Genomic DNA, 23,377 nt, shown 5'->3' on the forward strand with positions numbered 1-23,377 from the left:
ACCATGCGAGTAGGTTCATACCATTTGTTTATTTATTATATCTACATCACAACCTGGATCACCCGACTTGCAATCCTCAAAGCAAACCTTTTCCAAACACGTTTTAAAATTGGATGCCATAATTTTTCACATAGGCTAACTATTATAATGTCTTCTATAATTCATACATGTGGTGAGATGTTATACATCTCACCACAAAAAGAAGAAGCTGTCAGGTCATATGAACTGTATCAGCAATATATTATTAAAAAAAATAATGTTATTTAATGCACTATGTGCAAATACAGGCAGACTGACTGCACATAATTTAAAAAATATAAAGATCATTATATCACAAAATCATCAGTCTACTTTTTAAAGTTGGCCTTTGCTGGGAGTAAACATCAAATCTCAGATGATCCTCTCAAAACTCTTCCACCTTTCTATTACGCGTGGATAACTTCAGCACTGATATCTTCTTTTGTCACAATCCAAATGTCTGAGATGTTATAGGCTAAGTTCTGGCAAAGAGAAGAGACATTTCACTGTTCCAGATTTATGCTACAGGTTTTTTGGAGTCCAGTCCACTTTATTCATGTATACAGCCTTTCATCACCATCACTTTGTAATAGATTAATGCTAGCATTTTTATCTGTATAAGTTACTTAAATCTACAGCAAAGGTCAACACTTATAAAACTCACTGATAACTAACCGACTGTTGCCTCAAATAAAATGATTGAACTGAAAATGAAAAAATCAAAATAAAGTATAGGCTAACCAAATCCACATGAACACATGACCTAATCCTGATCGTAATATAAGGCCTACCTCAGATGTTTTGACCTCAACTAACAGGAACTGATCCTCTTCTAGATATGCTGCCTCTCTTTCTTGCTCAATAGTCTACTGTGCCACTTTCACTGTGGCAAACTAGACACTCACTTAATTGCTGTTGAAAACTTGATTGCATTTCATTAGTGATTAATTGCCATAATAGAGGAGTGTCCCCCCTTGTTTATAGGCGCCTTGAATGTTGAGCAAGGTGTTGGAGGGAGTTCTGAGATTTTTCAAATAAGTAAAAGCAGCAAGTGTATTTTTGTCAGGTTATTATAACTGATGCTGTACTGTTTAATTCTCCAGTTATAACACATCAAAACAAAGGCTTTTTTTTTTTACACTGTGTGTTTTGCTATGTGGAATTCTTAAAGAGCCATAAGACCTAGGCTATATCCTTCAAAAAAAGATGTGGTGTAGTCAAAGGACAAAATTCCTTCAAAATAATAATAATAAAAAACAATAGCCTACTTAACTTGAGTAGGCCACTTTCCTGAAGTATTGCACTAATGACATTTCACTTTTCAACTTCACATTAGAGTGTACGAGGGACATTTGAAGGCATCATCAGTCTGTGAGGTCCCGCCTATGAGGGAGGCGGGTGGCCACCACGACAACATCCAATCAGAGGGCAGAAATTCACATAGCAACCCCAATCAGCGGAGAGGGACGGTCTGGTTGCGAAGGTAGTGGTAGTGGTGGTGTACTGGAAGAAGCAAGTGTTTCCTTTGGGGCTTGCTTGCTGCTACGATTAGTAGCAACGTTCAGACTATATAGCTGATATGTTTGGCGCCTAACAACTAGATGTTTAATTATCTTGCTTCACAATTTAAATAATGTATTTTAATATTGCAAACTAGCTTTGAGAGGTGAGTGTAACCTTGCCCGACAAAGCATCTGTCAGCTTAATTGGAGCACGAAATTACGATGCCATCCCCGATGGAGGGATCTTCCAGAGAAGGTGACCTCTTTACTGTGAAACACGAGCTGAAAAATGGTAAGTTAGCTGCGAGCTGGGTTGAAACTTGTGCAGTCTCGTTGTTTTATTTGCCATTCATTGCCAGGAGACACGTGCCGTGAAGATATGTTAGCTGGTTAGCTTTGAAGACGGAGCCAACTGTCACTGTCAATGGACATTTGTAGTGAGCGCTTACATTAACATGTTACTGTCCAAAAATGACAGAGGAAGACTAACATTAGCGGATAATTGTCCTTATTGCGTTGTTACATTACCAAACAATTCCCTGTAGCTAGCGAACTACTCCTTAATAACCGTGGTCCAACCCGTGTAATAACATTAGCTTTAGCTAGTTGTTAACGTGTAACTAACTACCAGACTAGCGTCAAACAAGACCAGGGATGTTCGATAGTTTATGCCAACGACAACGCCTTCAACTTAACGTTAATGGACAAATTATTTGGGCTTTCCTGCCATTGCCTGGATTTATGAGCGGTCACGGCTCACTTCTCTTTCGTCGAGAGCAGAAGAGCAGACACAGCTGCAGTGCTGTCAAGCTACAGGACTAATAATCCTTAGCTGGGGTTCCTACTGCACATCACGCAGGCGTGTACAGTTCGTCAAACACTCACAGACAGGTCACTTCTTCTTCTCCTGGCTTTCCAACATCATCCTCAATGTAAAACTATTGACAGGTGTCCTGAATCCTTCGCTTATAAATGTTGCTGAATAATAGTCCAAAGTGGAATAGCAAAACGCATCTCATAACATATCTCCCAAAAGGATCAACAGGAAATACAGTTGCATATGTTGTTGCAATTCCCCAAATATTTATGATTGAGACTTCCGTGACGGTAGCTGTTTCGAGTATGTAGTACTAATGATTCAATGCAGAGAAAGGGCTGCCGGGTAAAGTTGGACACTGCCTGCAGCTGCAACTGGTTTATAATGATACAGGCAGTGCTGCTGTTCAGGCTGCAACATGACTATGCTGCACCCCCATACTGCCCTGCCCTAAATATGCAGTCAGGCTAGTTGTCAGTGTGGCACTTGTTTAAATTTCACACAGCATTTTAGCTACTGCAATGTATCCCTGCTTTGTACCCCCCTGCTTTGTACTGGAGCATTTGAATTGAGAGGAGACAATTTCCGAAATATATAAAATATAAGGAAACAAAATGAATGCATTCTACTTAAACAGGGTGCCAAAACACAAGTGGTCTTTGTGCCTTTCTTTCTTAATGTTTGTGCTAGATATTACTTTTCTTTTAATGGAACATTGTAAATATACTGAAGTGGACATCCTTGCAATCACTTGAATATTAACTACATTTGTCGAAATGTAGTTGTAATTAAATGTTTGGCATACATTACAAAAGAGAACCAACCCAAATACGCCATTTGTGATCTTTTTATTTAGAGGAACATGTGCATTTCCCCTCTGTAAGCCTAACGGGTTCCTCTTGTACTGCACTAAGGCATCGTCGGGCTATAGAGACATCTGTGTCAGTCTATTAATAGTCGCACCGAAATCAAACTTGGCCTTGGCACGGTGTGAGCCTGACAAGGGTGTGTTTTGCAACATGAACCTCTGACCCTAAACTTGAAGGACGGACCGGCGTTGTTGTTTTGAAATGATGCAGCAGCGTGCAATCCAGGTTGCGCCATTTCTTCCTCGTGTGTAACATGAGAAGCAGCGGAAAAGATTAAATCAGCTAATTCAGCTGAGCTAATTGCTCAGTCAGTCGCCTATTTCCAGAATGTGAGACAGAAGGAACGTGTTCACTATGATGGACATGCGTGTGTGAGAGTGTACTGCTGCACTCGGTCAGCTGGACTGAGACACTGTGATTTAGAAAAGACACGAGCAGTCAGTCACAGTGAGTTCTGAATTCAGCCAAGATCTTTGATGGGAGTTAATGACCTTTTGCTGGTTAATGTAGCAAGTTTTATTTTCAGCTGCTTTGAAGATGTACTCATAGTACTTTTGCATATTTGAGAGAGTTGGGAAGACTAGGTCAGGGTTTTTTCTAGCACACAATTTGTATCATTAGATCTTTATTCACATGAAAAAGCCTTACTAAATATGCAAATGTTATGACTTAAACAGGGATTTGAACAATTGAACAAATTCATCATTGCAAGATAGCCAGTGACTCACCACCAGTCTGATGTTGATGGCTCTGTGTTCATTAAACCACCACCCAGACTTACTTAACTGCTCCAGTGTTTTACATGGCTGATCCTGTAGTTTAAAGCTCACTTCTCCAAACGTTATGTCTTCATTGCCTCTAAGCATCCTGCCTGAGAGTCTCTTTGGGTCCAAATGAAATGCAAGAAACCCGTATTTATTATTAAATCTGTATACTGTAAAGAAAGCCATCATTAATGTAGTCTGAAAGGCTTTTTGTAAATGAACCAGACCCTTGACTCTTACACTACAATCTGCCTTCCCATTTGTCTCTTTACTGTCTTGGGTTTAGTGCATAGTATTTTTCCATTATAAGTGAAAGGCTTGTAGGTAATGCTAATTCTCCAGTGACAGGTGGGAGATTTATAATGCAACTCCAGACAGCAATTGTAGTTGCGAACAGTCAGACTGACACGACAGTGCAGTTTGTATAAAGATATGTTCGTAACGTGTTCCAGAAAAGCTTCGGTGGAAGAAAATACCTAATGTGGAAAATATTTTTCCGTTTTCTTTTTTTTGTTGCAAATTCTCATGTCTCTTAAGGGAATACTGGTCTGATCTCCCCCAACTGTCCTGTGATGTGTGTTTTCTTCTTTTTCCTTAGTATTTTAATAATTCAAGCCACATTTGTTTTGTTCTATGAAGTGAATGGTTTATGGTATTCTCTCATAATGTTTTTTATTTCTGCTCTGACTTTAGCCAACCTGACTGGCCATGTCGAGAGGGTGGGCATCGAAAACTTTGAACTACTAAAGGTGCTGGGCACAGGAGGTGAGTTCAACTTTTCACCTCAGAACATGAGAGTTGGATGATAGATTGCTTGCCATTTTGGTATCCTATACTGTCCATATTTGGGATGGTAAGCATGTCATAGCAGTCATCTCTGCTTTAGCTTAAGCACTGAACCTTGCCCTCTCTCTGTCTGTTTATTTGAACCACCAGCGTACGGCAAAGTGTTCCTGGTGAGGAAGGTGAGCGGCCATGATGCGGGGAAGCTGTTTGCCATGAAGGTTTTGAAGAAGGCCACCATCGTACAAAAGGCCAAGACTGCCGAACACACGCGGACCGAGCGGCAAGTGCTGGAACACATCCGCGAGTCGCCGTTCCTCGTCACACTTCACTACGCCTTCCAGACGGATACCAAGCTGCACCTCATTCTCGGTGAGGATATTTTATAGGAAAGTGCATCCAGGTGCTGTAGATAAAGCCACGTCTACGCTTTAACCTCAGTAAAATAAATGCATTTCTGAATTAAGTATGAACAGACATTTAATGAATTATTAATATCTTCTCTTCCTTGTTTTAAAAAACAGATAAATAGATTGGGATGAAACATGACATACCTGATATCTTTCATTATAGATTATGTAAATGGCGGAGAGCTCTTCACGCATTTGGTGCAAAGGGTGCGATTCAAGGAGCAAGAGGTGGCCTTGTATATTGGAGAGATTGTGTTGGCGCTAGAACATCTACACAAGGTAAAAAAGAAACCTAGATTTAACACAATCAAGAACCTGTTGCTTCTCACAAGCTACGTGTTAAACATGCTCCTCTGCCCTTTTCTTGTTGCAGCTTGGGATTGTTTACCGGGACCTGAAACTTGAGAATATTCTAATGGATTCAAGTGGTCATATAGTTCTTACAGACTTTGGCCTCAGTAAAGAATTTGATCAGGTACAGTATGAGTCATTTCAAATGTATAGTAATACATTCAAAGGGGAACAAAATGATATTCAGACGTTTCTAATATATTTTTTTCTGTGAGCAATCGAATCCTACTTAACCACAGTTTCGGCTATTTCACTAGACAGAAGTCCTCCTTGAGTTATATTTGGATTGTTAAACCGAATGAGTCTATTGATACATTTGTACATTTGTCAAAACAGTCGGAAAGGGCCTTTTCTGTGTGTGGCACCATCGAGTATATGGCTCCAGAAATTGTGGAAGGAGGAGAGTCTGGACACGACAAGGTAATTTGTAGTTTTATATTTCATGCTGTCGTCTTTTCAGTCAAACCCAGCTTCTGAGACACTCCTTTCTGTATTCCATGTTTGCCCTCGGTTGAGATTTTTCTTTTAAAGGTGGAATCAGCGATTCTGGAGAATGCTTGTTGTCAGAAACATATTTGGTCAAAATCAGTGACTATATCCTCACTATCTGCTACAGACGTACTGTGTGTGCGCTGGAAACATTTCTGGTGTTAATACAGAGCCTAGACTCTGTAAACAAACCAAGAAAAAAAGCTACGGTATTACTAGCTACGGTGGGCCCCTTTTGTTTACATACCCACTGTTTACAGAGTCTAGGCTGTGTAATGACACAGCCTAGACTCGTGAGGAGATATTCACAACATTTGACAAAGTGATTTTGACAACAAACATTCTCCATAATTGCTGACTCCACCTTTTAGGTCTGTGAATCCAAAGTCACGGGTGTGTTCTCTTTGGTTTGTTCCAGTCGGTGGACTGGTGGAGCCTGGGTGTGCTGATGTACGAGCTGTTGACGGGCGGATCGCCCTTCACCGTCGACGGAGACGAGAACTCGCACACAGACATAGCCAAGTATGGATTTCCCCCATTTCTTCAAACGGCTGCTGTCAGCTAGACCTTAATCACTGACCATATCTGTCTCTCTCACATCTCAGGAGGATTTTAAAAAGGGATCCTCCTTTCCCCAAAGACATGGGACCGCTGGCCAAAGACCTCATCCAGCGACTCCTCGTCAAAGATCCAAAGAAGAGATTGGGCTCTGGTCTTAATGGAGCAGATGACGTGAAGAAACACCCTTTTTACCAGGTGGGTCTCATTGCCTGTCTTTGACTATTTCACAATATTTAGAAAAGCTAAATGGGCAGGGTGCTCTGTTACTATACATACTGTAATGGGGCTGCTCTGAGTGTCTATGTATGCTCTGTTAATACGGACAGAGATGAACCTCAATGTTTCTTTCTGATTTTTTTTTTACACCCATTAGAAAATTAACTGGGAAGACTTGGCAGCCAAGAAGGTGCCTGCGCCGTTCAAGCCGGTGATTCGGGACGAGCTGGACGTCAGCAACTTTGCTGAAGAGTTCACGGAGATGGACCCCACCTACTCTCCCGCTGCTCTGCCTCAGAACTGTGACCGCATCTTCCAGGTGGGTGGGCGTGTGTGTGTGTGTGTCTTCAGGGATGTTAGAAATCCAGACTGCTTTGTTGTTGTGGTGACTCATGGTTTTGTTGCTCACAGACAGGAACATCCCTTTGTGCTCCTCGCAGGTCATTTTATATTGTTCATTTATTATTATTATTTGCTGATGTTTGTCTGGGCTTTGGTTGCAGGCTGTGTCAAATGTTGACACAGATTTTTAAAAAATTACATTTTGCCTTTCCCACTTTTTGTCTGCGTATATTTGACATACTCCACTGAAATTGAAGTAATCAAGTGAAGTTGTGACTGTCCTCAAAAGGTTGCTTAAAGTCAACATTAGTCTTGTCTGTGTGCACTGGTATTCAAATTGACTAAAGGGTCTTTTATTGAAGTAATTGCTGCCATATGCAGCTCGTATTGAAGTAACAGATGTGAATGACTATTTTTGATGTAGCTTTGAACCATAATATGGCCCACAACTCCGTGCCAGCTGATGGCTGTCTGATGTATTGCATGAAATTTCAACTCTTGATTGCCTTCTGGATCCTTGAGCGCGGGTAGATCAATAGATCCATTAACGGGCTTCTCTCATGGAATAAAAGGTTACACTTTGAGAGCATCCCCACGTCTGTCTCGGTTACGCCTTCACTCTTTGATTGCCAACTTCATCTTGGCTTTTCTCGCTCTCAGCTGCCATTCACATAGTCTGAAATTTTGTGTGGTCTTTATAATTTGCAAGCCTAGCAATCTCTGAGATAACGACAGCAATCCCAATTTTAAACTGTGCACTTGCTCCCCCACCGTGCCTCACAAAACAAAATTAAAATTGCATTAAGAAGAGCGCCAAGATGTAATTTCACAGCAGAGCAATCAAATATTCAAGCCTGGCAATTAAGGGCATCTTATTCATTCAGCATTCATCCTTCCGTCCATCCGTGGCTGTCACTACGTACCACACAGCTGTGTGTGTGTCAGTCTGTCTGTTTTGGTGAAAAAAAGTGAAGAAAGATTAATGGCAGCTAAAAGCTTTGGGCTCCTGACAGCTTGAGTTAAGCAGGCAGTGCTCCACAATGACAGCTTTAACAATAGGAACAGCTGGACAGCAACTGTCACTCACAAATGAACAGCATTTGGTTTATTGTGGAGCCGACAGGCTGGTTTGATATAGACTCATTTGAAAAAAACTGTAAATATTGAGATATGTAAAATACATTTCGTCTATAAGTATCTGTAACCAAATAAAATATAGGCTAGTATATTCATGGCCATTTTGATAGCGTAGTCGTAACATTGTGTAGTTTTCTGAGGCTATAAAGTGTAGCAATGATGTGTTTTTTTTCTCTATCCATAAAGTTCATCGCTCACTTGTTAAGACCCTGTCCAAGTAAAATGTAAACAGCCAGAGTTGATGTGTTTGTGTGTGCAGGGCTACTCCTTCATGGCCCCCTCCATCCTGTTTAAGAGGAATGTGGTGATGGACGACTGTGTCCAGCTGTGTGGGGGCTCTGAGAGGCCGGGCTCTGCCGCGGTGGCCCGCAGCGCCATGATGAAGGTAAGATGAATGGGCCGGGATCCTCCCTGAACAAACACACTTAAGCTAATGGCTGCTGTCATGGACAGCTGAGACTTTTTATTTTCTCTCTCGACTCTCTATTCCAGTTTTCTTGTTTTCTACAGTACTGGTTTTACTGCGCTCAGATTCAGTTTTCAGGCTGGAACCAGTTTCAGCCGACGCAACAATGTGCTCCAAATGACAGATTTCCAATAAACCCTCACCTCATTGGGCCTAACAGGTTTTTATGACTTTTGTCTAAAACAGGAAGCGAGCTGTCTGTCTTGTCCTGTCTCCTCTTGTAACCATCTTCAACATCTTAACTCGGGTCTGAAATATCTAGGTTTGTCACACATGTGGGCTTTTTACATTCACCACTTCCATGTTTCACTTTTTGTAAGCGAATGAATTTTGACAACATTGTACAACAGGAAAGGTTCACTGGGTTCCTCCATAAAATGTTTTTTCTTGGACTGCGGCAGATCATTTTGTGGTGACACACTTAATAAAACTAAACAAGTTTGAATTTTATAATCACAGAGAATGAGCAATAAAAAAATACAAGAACACAGTTTTCAAGAGACTTGAGGAAAAAGTGAAAAGTGGGACACGGGTGAAACTGGCTGTGTTTCAGGCTGTTGATAATGGTTATTGAATTAGGTTGCATTTTTAATATTGAATGCAGTGTACAGTATATGACTTCTAGTTTAGACTGACAGTTTTACTCCTCACCTTCAACACTTGTCTTTATGTGGACTGGAGAATGATACATAACATTACATGTAAAGTGAACTAAGGAAGGACATGATCTGTGTAATGCTAGCCAAGTAGCAGCAGCTACAGTGTTCTCTATAGAAAAGATAAGGCGTAGAAGTGCAAGCATATTCAAATAAAAGGCAAATTAATTCTATCGGCACATGATCACCAGGACTACAGCAGAATACATCTTTGTGTATTCATCAAATATTACACTTAGTATTTTATTGTAATATATTTTAATATAAAAATAATTTTAAATACTTAGTCCCATTTTATGATTGTATTGAAGACTTATTGAGGTGGTCCTTTAATAACTTCACATTTGCTATCATTGGATACTGTCAACAGTTGTGATGCCCCCAGTTAAAATGTATATATATGAACAAAGCACTTGTGTTTGTCCACTACCCCTCCTTCCCCCTACAGGACTCACCTTTCTATATGGGCTATGAGATGGACCTGAGGGACAGTGTTCTGGGAGAAGGCAGCTTCTCCATCTGCAGACGGTGCACACACAAGAAGACTGGACAGAAATACGCAGTCAAGATTGTCAGCAAGAGGTACTGACACGCTCGCAGTATGATCGCTCCTCGGAAAATGTGTTTGTCAAACCCAGAGGCTTTAGTTTGACTGGATAAATCAGTCCGCCACCCTCCCACTCGTCCTCAAATGCGAGGAGCCAGGAATGATGAGATTAAAAATGCATCTCAAAATGTTGAATGCAAAACAATGACATAATTTGATTTGATAACATAATTCCTCTTTTATTTTGTCCTATTACTGGTAATTTAAATAGATTTGGCTTAGAAACCTGTATGGTTTCGCTAGCAAATGCTACTAAATAAGCTTTAATCACATGTTACAGTCCTACACTAGACATTCCTCAACACACATACGGCTGTAATAACTAGGGCAATCCTCTGAAACAAACATATGTTCCTCCAATCCAGATGGGCACTTTCTGAAAGAAAATCACTCTTCCCTCATGACACGAATTGTTTCTAAAAATGCATTTATTTGAATTTGTCCATGTGAGGGTGAAAAAGTGTTCTGTTTGCAGAGCAAAAACTGCACTTCAACTTCAAGTGATAGAAAAAGAACTCCTGAAATGAAAAAGGTGTGAATTTGAGATCTGGAGCACGTGGGGCTACCCTAGGCTATTTCTAGCACATAACCCAGCGGAATAATAACCACACACAACAGGATGTCGAAATATTATAGTGTGCAAATGCAAGCAAAAAGGAAATGCTAGATGCACTGATGTTCAACAATCAGGTTTGTGATTGAAAACCTGTAAAGGAATATAGAAACTTCCCTCTTAAAAGTCAATTTCTCCCTTTTACTGCGTATTTTTGTTGTATTAAGTGACAGTTATTTCTACTTCCTGCTTGTGTTTACTGTAGGATGGAGGCGCAGACTCAGCGGGAAATAGCAGCCCTGAAGCTCTGCGACGGACACCCTAACATCGTCAAGTTACACGAAATCTACCACGACCAGGTATGGGCGATTGCAGCAGAGACATTTGCCTCTGTAAATTCTATTTTGCATCTCTCTCTCTCTCTCTCTCTCTCTCTCTGTCTCTGTCTCTGTCTCTGTCTCTGTCTCTGTCTGTGTAAAGCCTGTGGGGGGGCTGCAGCCTTATTAAGTCCTGGAACTGGAACAAGGCAGATTAATGGGGATGCTAGAAGCCCTCGAGGTGCGACTCGTTCCCTTCATGTATTTGTCCCATAAACACCTCTCTCTCCGTGTGCTCGATATTTCACACGGAACGTATTTTTAAACCAAATCTGTACAAACATCCATTTTGTGCCGATGAATAGAAGCAACCTAGATTCACTTGTGTTGCTAATTGAGCCACAACAATCAACACCAGACCGAATGTGTATGCGTACCACGGTTACTGTGAAGGTGTGTCCGTGTTGTTGCCTGTGCACAGGTTCATTAGGCCCCGCGTCCTTCAAAGCCCTAGAGGAGCACTTTAGTGCTGATGAGCTCAGTGGGGTTATTACTGTACCTCAGAGGTCTGTGACCCAGATCAAAGCAGCGTCGCCTCAAACCCAATCCTGCCTTTGTTCCCCAGACCCGCCACTAATGAGAAACTCTACCCTGCTGCCCCGTCACATTATTCCCTTCCCACGTTGTTTGGCCCTTTTCAATTTTACACCAATACTGTTATGGTTTGTTTTCCCTTGTGTCCAAGGATGGGCTGTTTTTGCTATATTAGAAATATCATAATCTCGTAAGCCATTTCACACGTTAACATTTAACTATTTTCTTCAAGCTGTGAAAACAAATCTGATTTAACATTTGAAAAATGAAAACTTTTCAATATTTGTGTAATAAAAAAACTTATTGGAATTAGGGGTGGACAATATGACCAAAAATATTAATCACATTATTTTTTCACGTATTTGACGGTGACAATATTAAATCGCGGTATTATTTTTTCTTGTAGCCTATTTATTGGAAGGAGTAGCCTGGCCTATCTAATTATGTAAAATAAATCTTATATGTTGATAATACAGTATAGGTATGTATTCTTTTCCAACAGACGTGAAAGTTTCATATTTTCTTAACCCTAAAGATCTTTAAATTGAAAGGCTAAAGAACACACTTTAGCTGCTACCCTGGTCAGGTCCCTGTTGTTAATGAAATGTTATTTAATGTCTATAGGACTTCCTTAATAGATAAAGGTAAAAAAAAAAAAGGAACGTTTGGGCCTACTGTTTCAGAGAATGTCAAAGAATAAAGGCTGTAAATGGGTGCCACAGCGGCTTGGTTAGAAGTGTAAATGTATTGTGCTTGTGTGTGTTAACTGTAGCTCCACACGTTCCTGGTCCTGGAGCTGCTCGGTGGAGGAGAGCTGCTGGAGAGGATCCGCAGAAAGCAACATTTCAGTGAAACGGAGGCCAGCCGCATCATGAGAAAACTGGTGTCGGCTGTCAGCCACATGCACGACGTGGGAGTGGTGCACAGGGACCTTAAACCGGAGGTATTGGACACACACACACAGCAAGACTACAGCAAGAAATAAGTTTCTGTCCGAGCACAGTTTGTGATGATACAGATGCACTGCATCGTTAGCTTTTAAAGCAGAATGACTGTGTTTTTGTGAACTTTGTATGGTCTGCCTTTTTGTCATTGTGACTGCAATCTTCTACAAAACTAGAGTAAAATTGTTTGACCCTCACGTGGGTCAAAAATACCTGGTCAGGCAGGCGAGTCTCTATGTCCAATTTAGTAAGCTCTTGAGTTGCCCAGCTTTGTGGAGCAGAAAGAAATGATTGCTGTCCGTGTCTTGAATTGCTTCGTAGAACCTGCTCTTCACAGACGAGAGTGAGAACTCCGAAATAAAAATCATAGACTTTGGTTTTGCTCGCCTCAAACCACCAGACAATCAACTCCTGAAGACCCCGTGCTTCACCCTGCAGTACGCCGCGCCAGAGATACTCAAATACGACGGCTACGACGAGTCCTGCGACCTGTGGAGTCTGGGGGTCATTCTGGTGAGTGGCTGTGGGACGACTGAGGGTCAAAACTAAATACTGGTAGATGGGAGTGATGGAGACTTATTCATTATTCAAGTCAGGATGATCCTGATGGGAAGAAAACACTTTGATGTATTTTTTATGTTCAAAGGTTTAAATACATGTTTTAAGTAAGAGTTATTTCTAGTCTTATCTAGGAAAAATTACAACATACATACACTGTACAGTTTTAACATGGTTAGGCCACAGTGTCCAAGGAAAGTGACCCGATTACATAAATGTATAATTTATTAAAAATTCTCCAAGCTCCACTTCAAAGTTTTCTCATATTGTTAACTGAAACCACAGGAAGGTTTAATCATGAGCTGCATACTGCGTTGATTTGGTGCTTGTGTCCATTTTATGGATTAAACATTTGGTGCTGGCCATTCTGATTACACAGTCAGCTCTTACTTTAACAGATTGTGCCTGTAGTTTAGGCTTTGTGTTTGTGTGTGTGTGTGTGTGTGTGTGTGTGTGTGTGTGTGCGTCCGTCCGTCCGTGCGTGTTTTGGTGTATCAGTGGGCACATGTATGTATGCATGGGTGTGTGCATGTTCAGTTTAATCTGTTATGCATGATATTCATCCCCCTCTCCTGTTGGGGACTACAAGCCTCAGCATCCTGTGGTGAGTTGAGACAGTTTAACGCTCACCACAGAGTGAGTGAGAGCAACCAGCCCGGCTCTCACAGCTTCACTCTGCTCTCATTTAGGAGACAATGCTTCCTGGTAGCGGAAATGTCCTATCCTAATTAAATCTTTTTCTTTGTAGGAGATGGAAAATGAAAGGTGGAGTCCGAGATTCTGGAGAATGTTTGTTGTCAAAATCAGTGAATATCTCTTCACTATCCGCTACCTGTCCGTGCTGTTTGCGTGCGCTGGGAAAGAATTCCATTGTTAATACACAGCCTAGGCTCTGTAAACGGGCATGTTGCTTGGCTACGATGGGCCCCTTTAGTTTACAAACCCTTTGGCTGTATATTAACACCAGATTTTTCTCAGTGCATACACGGTGGTGACAGGTAGCGGAGGAGATATTTACTGATTTTGTAAAAAAAAAAAAGTTTTACAACAAGCATTCTCCAGAATCGCTGACTCCATCTTTAAAATGAGAGGTAGTGAGATGAGAAATAGAGCACATAGGGGGAGAGAGAGATTTTTGTACTTGGCCAGTCAACCGTACAGAATAGGGGCTCTCTGTGCAAGTGCTGTTTTGCACCATCGCCCCCTGGGGGGGATATGGGAGTAGTATGCCTCATGGAACTTTGATGAAATGGCTACTGACAAGCTGTGTGCACAATGCCCTGGAAGCAAACTGAGCCAACACAGAGAGAGAGGGAGAGAGCAGGGCACCAAACATCCTCCGCCGCCAACAGGGCTGTTCCCAACTGCTGTCATTTCAATGAGAAATGTGAGGACAGATGTAAGCAGGCCAAGGTGAGAGAGAGTATCCTGTTTGTTGGGCTGTACACAGACACTCTTATGTTTAGTGCTGTTTCAACCAAGGCCAACAACACATAGCATGCACAACAATGGAGAAATGTGGACAGTCGTGATCGGTCAAGAGCTCCTCTAAAGCTTGTTGTTAATCCAACAGCAGATTTGTTTGATCTCTAATGCTTGGTTACTGTCCCAGCTCATCATAGGGAAGCGGATTGACCAAAACCAAGCTTTCACATTTGCCACACCAACTGTACAAAATGTTTAGATTCAAATTTTCAGTTTGGATATTAAAATTGTGAGCATGATTTTGATTTGTTTCTCTGTTTTCAGTACACCATGCTGTCTGGCCAAGTGCCTTTTCAGTGCCAGGAGAAGAGCCTGACCCGCACCAGTGCTGAGGAAATTATGAAAAAAATCAAACAGGGAGACTTCTCTTTTGAAGGGGAGGCCTGGAGAAATGTGTCCCAGCAGGCCAAGGACCTTATACAAGGTGAGGTGGAAGGTGGAAATGCTTCAATCCATCTTAAACTGTGCTCATAAGATGAGAACTAAGATGTGATGTCAACTTGAGACTGTGTTTAGAGAACATTTTGAATGTATTAGTGACAAAATGTCAAGATTGTTGAGGAAAATGTTTCTCATTATGTATTAAATGCATTCAATTTGAATTGGCTAAAATACTTGGAGGGAACACAATACTATAATGTCATGCCATCTCTTGTACATAGCCACACAAATAACAGGATCCATCACACTTGTAATTAATGGCAAGAATTAATTTTCAAGATGTTTACATTGGCACCACATCCTTGAATTTGGTTGACGGGGACTACGCATTTGTTTACATTTGGATCATGAATTAAACCGTTAACCCAGCATAGTAGCTTGCAGTGACTGAGCTACCTGAACAGGAAGTGACTTCCTCACTGGAGTATTTAGAGTGCTAGAGGTAAGTCATTATCTGTGTTGATCCTGCAGAGCTGCTGACGGTGGACCCAAACAAGAGGATTAAGATGTGCGGCCTACGCTACAACGCCTGGATCCAGGACGATAGCCAGCTTTCCTCCAACCCACTCATGACCCCAGACATCTTGGGCTCCTCCACCGCCTCCGTACACACTTACGTCAAAGCTACCTTCAATGTAGGAGTCCAACAAAAGTTTATGTGTGTTTTTTTTGTTTTTTTTAGATGTACGTCAGGAAATCCTAACATTGGGCCTCCCTGTTTTAAAATGTGGGTAGTATTGGAACAATAGCTGTTCATCTCAACTGCCAACCTGTTGCTGCTCACTCAATGTTAAACACATACCAATTGACCTGAAAGCTTAAATATAGAGATGAACATTATCTTGAGATGAATGTGTTTTATTAAGTTGTTGGGTCAAAGTAAAGTTATTAAGTCTGTTAAGCAAATGTTAGCTTTTTCCAGATTCTCAGTTACCTTTTGTCTTTTTGTCTAATTGTCTAAATGAGGACATATATGTTACATTTGGACAAAAAAAACAGCATCAAGAAAAATGTCAACTTATATCCTGAGTTAAGAAATTGGACTGAGTTTCAGAACAGAAATTGTTGGATCATTGCATCTCTTGGAAAATAAATTATTCAGAGAAATATTAATAATTGGCTCACACACACACACACACACATCCACCCACCCACCCTGTTTTTGGTTTGTTCCAGGCATTTAACAAATGTAAGCGTGAAGGTTTCCGCCTGCAGACGGTGGACAAGGCTCCGCTGGCCAAGAGGAGGAAGATGAAGAAGACGAGCACCAGCACAGAGACGCGCAGCAGCTCCAGCGAGAGCACCCGCTCCTCGTCCTCCTCCTCCCAGTCCCAGGAGAAGAGCTTCCCGGGGGGCGACGCTGCCAACCCGCTGCCCTCCATGCCCGCCAACACACCCGTAGCCCTGGCGACGGACTCCGAGCAGCAACCAGCCTTTGACTTCTCAGAAGGACAGTGAGACAGTGCTAGCCCCATGAGGAGGGACATTCAGAATTTCTTGACACCGCGAGATGTCTTGGACCAGTGTGGAGAAGAAACCAGCTCTCTCCTCCTTTGCATGGACGTCCGCACGTCTCCAAAAACCAAGCATGTAGCGGGAGCAGCAGCAGCAGCAGCCGTCAACTCACAATCAATCAATCAATCATTACTAGCAATAGCCAAACTTTTCTCTCTCTCTCTCTCTCTCTCTCTCTTTCTCTTTCTCTTTCTCTCTCTGTCTCTCTCTGTCTGTATGTCTGTCTCTCTTTCTGTCTCTCTCTCTTTCTTTCACACACACAGACTATGTCGATCAGGGACTGGACAAGGAAGAAGTTGTCACTGGTGTCCAAATTGGAAAAAAAGGGCTGCCCTATACTGCCCACATGTCCAGACAAACAATGGAGAGACATCTTCAGTCTCCCCATAAACTCAAAGCTTGGTCTCTGTCTGCTCCATTCTAAACTGTCTGTCCATGCCTCCAGAGGTTTTAAAGGGAAAGTCGCAGTGTTTACACCACGGATGCTTTGTAGTTTTTTTTGTCAAAGCCAGATGAGAGATGCAACTCGCATTGGGGTCCACTTCTCCTTTTCTAGGGAAGTCTCTGCAGAGATGGAGCAGGGTTATTTATATGTGAATTTTACAGACTGAAATTTATTTATGATAAGGTATATTATTAACTTATTTATGGTTCAGAATGATCTGAAAAGAAAATAATGGATACAGTGAGTTGTTTATTGTGTGTGTGTGTGTGTGTTTTTTCCTAAAGACTTTCCACGTAGTCGGATGGTTGTTCATTCATCTTTGTAATTCATCATAGACGTCTATGCTTCAAGTAGGTCACTGAGACACAGATATGCAGACTTTGTAAGATTGTTATAGGCAAGAAGAGATTATCACCATAAACTACGGGTCAATGGTTATGAAGCATTTTGTCAAATGATTGTAAACAAAGTAGTTTTGACTGACAAAATGATTTATGGAGGCTGGTGAAGTTTGGGATTGAACTGCAGCTGTGTCCGGTGGTTTAAAAAAGAAAAAAACTAAATCCCTTGTTCCTAGGGATTAAAGACGCAATTGTGTAAACATCTTTTTATAAGAACAACCAAATGTGGATGTTCAGCCAAATCTGTGGTTTTATTGTTGTATGGGGATTTCTTCCCTCCGAGGGGATGTGACCCTGCAAGAAGAGCTATATTTAGACTTCTTTTTGCCTCTTCATGTGGGAGTATGACTACTTCAAGGCTCAGCATTGCTGCTGTTTCACATAGTCTGATCCCCAAGTCAGTACTTTTACTGAGCTCAGCAGTGGATGTTCCTTGTGTGCTATAAGACTCACTATAAGCCTCATTATCATTACAACCAATTGGATTGAACAGAACGTCCCAAACGGAAATTTCAAATTAGCTTTGTGTTAGGGGAGCGTGTCAAGGAGTTTAAAGTTGAGTTTTTACTGAGATCCAAGATGCAAAAAGGCAGCTGCAAGGGGCTTCATTTAAGGTTTTAGATAACAAGATAAAAGTATTTTACAATGAAAAGGTTTATGTGCCAAAAATGTGAGCCTGTGTTAACGGTGGTGATATATTTGGACATTTTCGATGCAATGTAGTGCAAAACGTTGACCCTTGTGTCAATGACTTAGATCTTAAAACTACTGCAAAACTTCTTCCCTTTACCAAGAACATCAAGTTCCTCAACAAAAAAACAACTCAACTTGCTCTATTTACCATGTTGTACTGCATGACTGAAGTGGTGATCTTTGCACTGTGTGACAGCTCTCCCTTTGAGGCACATATCTGGTTAGTATAAAGTCCCCGGTGCATGATGTAAACTGAAACATCCACCGCTTCTTTTACTTGGTAATTTTTATCGGCTTCTGGGGGCAGATTCTTACTTGCACATCTGAATATCCCAGATTGAACCTCTGGACTTTGAAGTTTTACTGTTTTTGAGGTGTGATGGTTATAAACACCAAAACCACCTTTTTACAATAGCCTGAATATTGTAATGTTCCGATGTTACAATACTTGCGTTAGCCAGGATATTGAGGCAAGTAAATGTCATGCTCTGTCCTTTTTTGCAAGTATTTGTAAAGTCTGTTCCCATGGTAAAAGTTGAAATACTGTTGATATGTAGAGGAGTATTTGTGTTCAGTATATGATGCTGAGAAGAAACAGTTTCTCAAATCCAAATTCTTAGTTGGAGTTGGACTACTGTGTGCATTTAAATACATACACTCCCAGTCCCTCATCTTCTTCCATTTGAATGCACTCTGAAATCTGAACCAAAGCATTGACTTCAAGGTAGCTGCTCTACGCTGCATGGGATATTTCCTTTCATGCAAATATGCAAAGAAATGTTTCATATACTATCCCAGTTTCCATGTGTTAAGTCCAACTGGTGAAATATGTTAACTGTTTCTAGCTCAGATCATTTGTAACCGTGTACGTTGTGTTTTTTCTCTTCAGGGATTCTCTCTAGGATCTCTAATGTCCATATCCAGCACTTCATCAATGCTCCAAAAACTATGCATCTCTTTTTGCTGTTGTGTTTGCTTTTGCCATTTCACAAGGACCTCGCCAAATGGGTCCAAATGTAATGCTTAAAAGGGTGTACAGTACACGTACGCGTGTGTACGTGTACTGTTATTTTTTTACTCGCATAGCATCAGCCACAATTGGAATGGCAGAGAATAGGATCATCTGTATGAAAAGCTTTGGGATCCTTGGAGCTAAACAGTACAAAGCTCTCGTCTAACTTAGTTCGCCTGAGTTCCCCGTTGCTGCCTCATTAAGCCTCTTTTCTTTTGTTTGGGTGTATTAATAGCTCATGAGGAGGAAGAGGAAAAGTGTCCTATATTGAGCTTCCCCCTCTGGGAGCCAGGGCTCTATTAGCTGATGCTCTGCAGGGCTGTTTGTTCCAAAGAAAATACCGTCCTGCACTCACTGCCTCCGTGGGACCCAGCTCACTCACTTCTCTTTCTTTGTAGGGAAAATAACGGTGGATCACAAAAAAAGGGAGGTAGCTTTATTACTAACGTCTCTTGGGGCTGATTTTCAAACCAGCCCCCCCTCCCTCTCTTTTTGATGAATAACGTGCCGCTATGAGGAGGAGGGAGGGAGGCCAGTTTTGATGTGATGTCCTATTGTCTTTGATTCATGTTTTTGGTGGTTCCCTGGGATTTGAATGAAAGTTCCTTTTCTGCCTACAGTTCTTGGTTGTATTTTGCCTCCCTTTGAATTAAGGATGAAAGCCCCCTTACCCAATAAGCTCAACCTTTAATTAGCGGTCTGGGAGTTTTGTATGAAACAGTTACTGCTGTTGTGTCTTTTGGGGTCAAATGATTGAACTTGGGATGGTCCCATGTGCTTCTGTAATTCTGTCAGCGTTGTCATGTGCGTACTTAAAGCACAGATGTGGATGCCAAAGCTGAAAGTGACATTGAGCGTCCTGCTTCTCAGTCAGGTGCTTTTGTGCATCGCTCAGCTTTTTAACTATACAATGGGATTGTATTGGAGCTGTCCGTGGTGCTGAAGTGGCCAAACCTGCAATATGACCTGCAATATTGTTGTACTTTTAAAGCAGTGATTCCCAACCAGGTGTACTTTTACTCAAGCAGTTGCCAGTGGGGAACATGGATATTTTTTAAGAGCGACAAACTGCATGTGAAAAAAAAAATAGATCAAGCTTAAACATCAACTATTATATTGTCACGTCTTGTATGAAATAATTATTTGAAACAATATGCAGTTTTATATCATTACTAGTGTTAAAAATATTTCTGTCTAACTTTTATCTGATCGTCAGGTAAGAGGTTGGAAACCGCTGCTTTAAAGGGTCAGTTCACTCAAATAGGAAGGTTTTCAGGTAGGTTTTTTTTTCTCTGGGAGACAGTGAAAACTCTTCACAGTACGGTGTGCTGGGTATCCAACGCAACTGGAACATGTGTGTTTCTTGAGAGAGGAATAACCATAACATTTTTCATTTCTCAAATAGTCACAAACTAAACTCTATTATTGTGGCCGCACCAGACATTTTTATAGACATATATTTTGTGGTATCAATTCAAACCAACATTACTGCTTGTAATGTAACGCAGCATGTTTTCTGGAATTTGTGTGAACTGATCCTTTTAATGATCCATATTGAGGAAAACATTTTTTTCAGAGAGCACATGGTCAGCTTCAGAATGGCACTGTTGTTTAGCTCGAAGGCACTTGGGCAGGTTGGGCGCCTGCCAGTGTGTGTTTTTCGAATTTATTAGGTGGACTCAGCAAAGTGTTGCTCTATTGTTGACAGAGATTAATGCTACATGAAAAGGTTTTAGTGGTTTGTTTTATTGAGGGCAGCATTGATGTTTTAGCGCACACAAGTTTTAAGGGACATCGTTCAGTGCTCATGCCAACCTGCCACTTTAGGCATCATCTTTTTCCTCGTCACCACCACAGTCGTCACCGTCATGCATGTGCTACTGCTCAATTCCTCTAAATATTTCCCAATTTTCATTGATTCCTGTCATATCATTTTCATATTGTAACTTAAGTGTGTCAAAAAGTACTGTAGCAGTGAATCCCTTTGAGACTGGTCAAATATTAAACACGCAATCAAGCTTTAAGGGCAACATTTTGCACTTGTATGTTATTTTAATAATGCAATTGATTTTTTTGTTAAAGAAAAGAAAAAGTCCTTTGTGCTTGTTCAGATGTTTAACTTAATAATCTGTCCGTTTGGGTTGATGCTGTTGTCCGACGTACATTTCTAAGACTAAAATATGAACCTCAACACCGGATAGTACTTTTACTGCACTAGGATACACCATGTGCATATACTGTACCTTCTTTTTATTTAGGGCACTGTGAACATCATCATTCAGGTCTTAAGGGACACCATTGATAATATGAGGAAAAAAACTTGATTTGCTTCAATAAATGCGTTACTTGCTGGCTTAATACATCTGTACAAATAGTTACCTGATGAGTCTTTTAATAGATCCTTCTTGGCTTCATTGTATTTTCAAGTGTGTTTGCACCATTGCAGAAAATATTTTTGTGATACCAGGATTTGTGTGTATGAGTTGTCAGAAAGACAATAAATGTAAGATTCCCGTTCATTTATTAATATTGACTAATAAATTAGGTACAAACCTTTTTTTTATACTCCAAAAATTGTATTCGAATTCAAAAGGCATGTTAGGTAACATGGAAACGTTATTTCAGCGTGCAGCCTCTAGATGGCAGTGTTTAATAAATTACCGATTGGAGAACAATTTACCGTGCAGCTTCATGATTTATTCAGTGATGCATTAAATTAAAGGTGTAAGAAATGCTTAAAAACTGAAATATAATTTTTTAGAGAGATTATTGTTAATTTCTTTGTAATCAATCAATTGAAGGTGGATTTATAACCGAACCAAGATGTCTGCCTTAGTGAACTGAGGGTACTGTCAATCTCTACTTACAATGTTTTATGCTCTGATTTAAATAATTATATGCAGTGTGGAAAGGTTTATGGTCTCTACGGGATACTTGATACTCTGGCAATATGTGTCATAATTTGTTAAAAAAATATTAATAAGCTTTGTTTTTGTTTTTAGATTGTGCGTGTTTGTCCTGTTTGTGAAGATTTTTTATATTTGAAGTTAAGGGATTTTTTTGTTTGTCACAAGTTGCAATAATAATTCAAATATTACCTATATTTTCCACTAGCAAGTAAGGAGGACTTTTTTGTATTATAAATGTATTCAAAGGGAAGTTTCTAAATGAAATTATTATTTTTTTTTTTTGCAAAGTATTAGACAATTGTGGAGAAATGGCAATATTTGTTCCCCTGACAATTCTTGTTTTATCCGGAAGCCGAAAAACCTAATTATATGAATTTCACTATCTAAGAAAACTAAGAAAAGAGAACTTGATTCTCCACAAAGTTTAAATCTGCAAGTTGCCTTTCTCTGTACAGGAGAGGACGCTCTTTGGCTCACAAGGACCATGACCATCCAAATCAGGGCCGCCGCTCCCTATACGCAGAGTACGCAGACTGCGTAGGGCACCAAGTTCCTGGGGGGGCACCCCAAAAAAAAAAAATTATATATATATATATATTTTTTTTTTAATTAAAAAGGAAAAGGAGATGGTCCGGGGGCCCCCCAAAATAGTTTTTTTTTTTTTAAAGTTCATGATAATCATTACATTACAAAAAATATATAAATTAGTTATGAACAGGCCCATCGTTGTTTTTTCTTAATTGTGTAACCTATCCAGGGGTGGATTACTGCACAGGCACACCGGGCACAGGCCCAGGGGCCCAAGGGCTCAGGGGGGCCCTTAGCCAGAGATACTGATAGTAACTTTTCATGTTGCATAGTCAAAGAGCTCAGTCACTCATGTCAATAACAGGGTCCAAAAAGGAATACCCTAAATATAAATACTCATTAAAATGTAACAAGATAGAAATCATCATGGGCCCCTCAACTAGTAGGGGAGAAATACAAAAGAAAGTTAAAAACAACAGCATTAGTAGCTCTGTCTAAGGGGGTTGAAGGCCCCCTCACACATACACAAATAAACTTTATATGTGTGAATTCTAAATTGTTCATATCCACCCTTTATCTGTTGAAATGGGCCCCTCCATCATAGAACATGGGTCTGCAGACCAATCTACTGTTTTTACAGTTGCAGAGTAAAGAGTGCTACCTGTTTAAGAAAAATCTGAAAAATAATGTTCCTTCTGCATCTCAGGATTTGATATCTCTCTAGTCTCTAAAATTTCCTCACAAAGTGCACCAGATTGATGCATTTTACTTTAAAAAGGTAAAAAAAATTCCACCCACCCCCCAACAATACCCCAAAATCCTGTGGGAAACACTGACTTCCTTAATATGTTTTTGCCATTAATTGTATGTATCCGTGTAGAAAATTCAGTGTACCTGACTGGATAGGGACAAGTGGGGGGCCCTTTAAGAGTGTAAGCCCAGGGGCCCATTATCTCATAATCAGTCTATGATCCTATCACTCAATTCCTTTGCA

The 23,377-nt window shown here is 40.7% G+C and overlaps 1 protein-coding gene across 2 annotated transcripts; it reads left to right on the forward strand.

Annotated features, from left to right (window-relative positions):
- The first annotated feature begins 1,540 nt into the window (after nt 1–1,540).
- On the forward strand, nt 1,541–21,531 carry rps6ka5 (ribosomal protein S6 kinase, polypeptide 5). Of its 2 annotated transcripts, XM_080043070.1 has the most exons (17): nt 1,541–1,812; nt 4,664–4,735; nt 4,907–5,125; nt 5,327–5,442; nt 5,537–5,638; nt 5,851–5,934; nt 6,422–6,525; nt 6,609–6,759; nt 6,938–7,099; nt 8,519–8,644; nt 9,830–9,963; nt 10,807–10,900; nt 12,225–12,395; nt 12,718–12,909; nt 14,704–14,863; nt 15,352–15,515; nt 16,057–21,531. In XM_080043070.1, the coding sequence occupies exons 1-17, from the start codon at nt 1,743–1,745 to the stop codon at nt 16,336–16,338; spliced, it is 2,403 nt and encodes an 800-aa protein (XP_079899196.1). In that variant the 5' UTR covers nt 1,541–1,742; the 3' UTR covers nt 16,339–21,531. The 2 variants fall into 2 exon arrangements, 1 of the variants encoding a protein (XP_079899196.1); XR_013845238.1 differs by lacking the exons at nt 15,352–15,515; nt 16,057–21,531 and having other exon boundaries at nt 12,797–12,909; nt 14,704–14,735.
- The last annotated feature ends 1,846 nt before the right edge of the window (nt 21,532–23,377 follow it).

This window comes from Ammodytes marinus (genome assembly GCF_949987685.1).
Source record: "Ammodytes marinus genome assembly, chromosome: 15".
Lineage (NCBI taxonomy): Eukaryota > Metazoa > Chordata > Actinopteri > Uranoscopiformes > Ammodytidae > Ammodytes > Ammodytes marinus.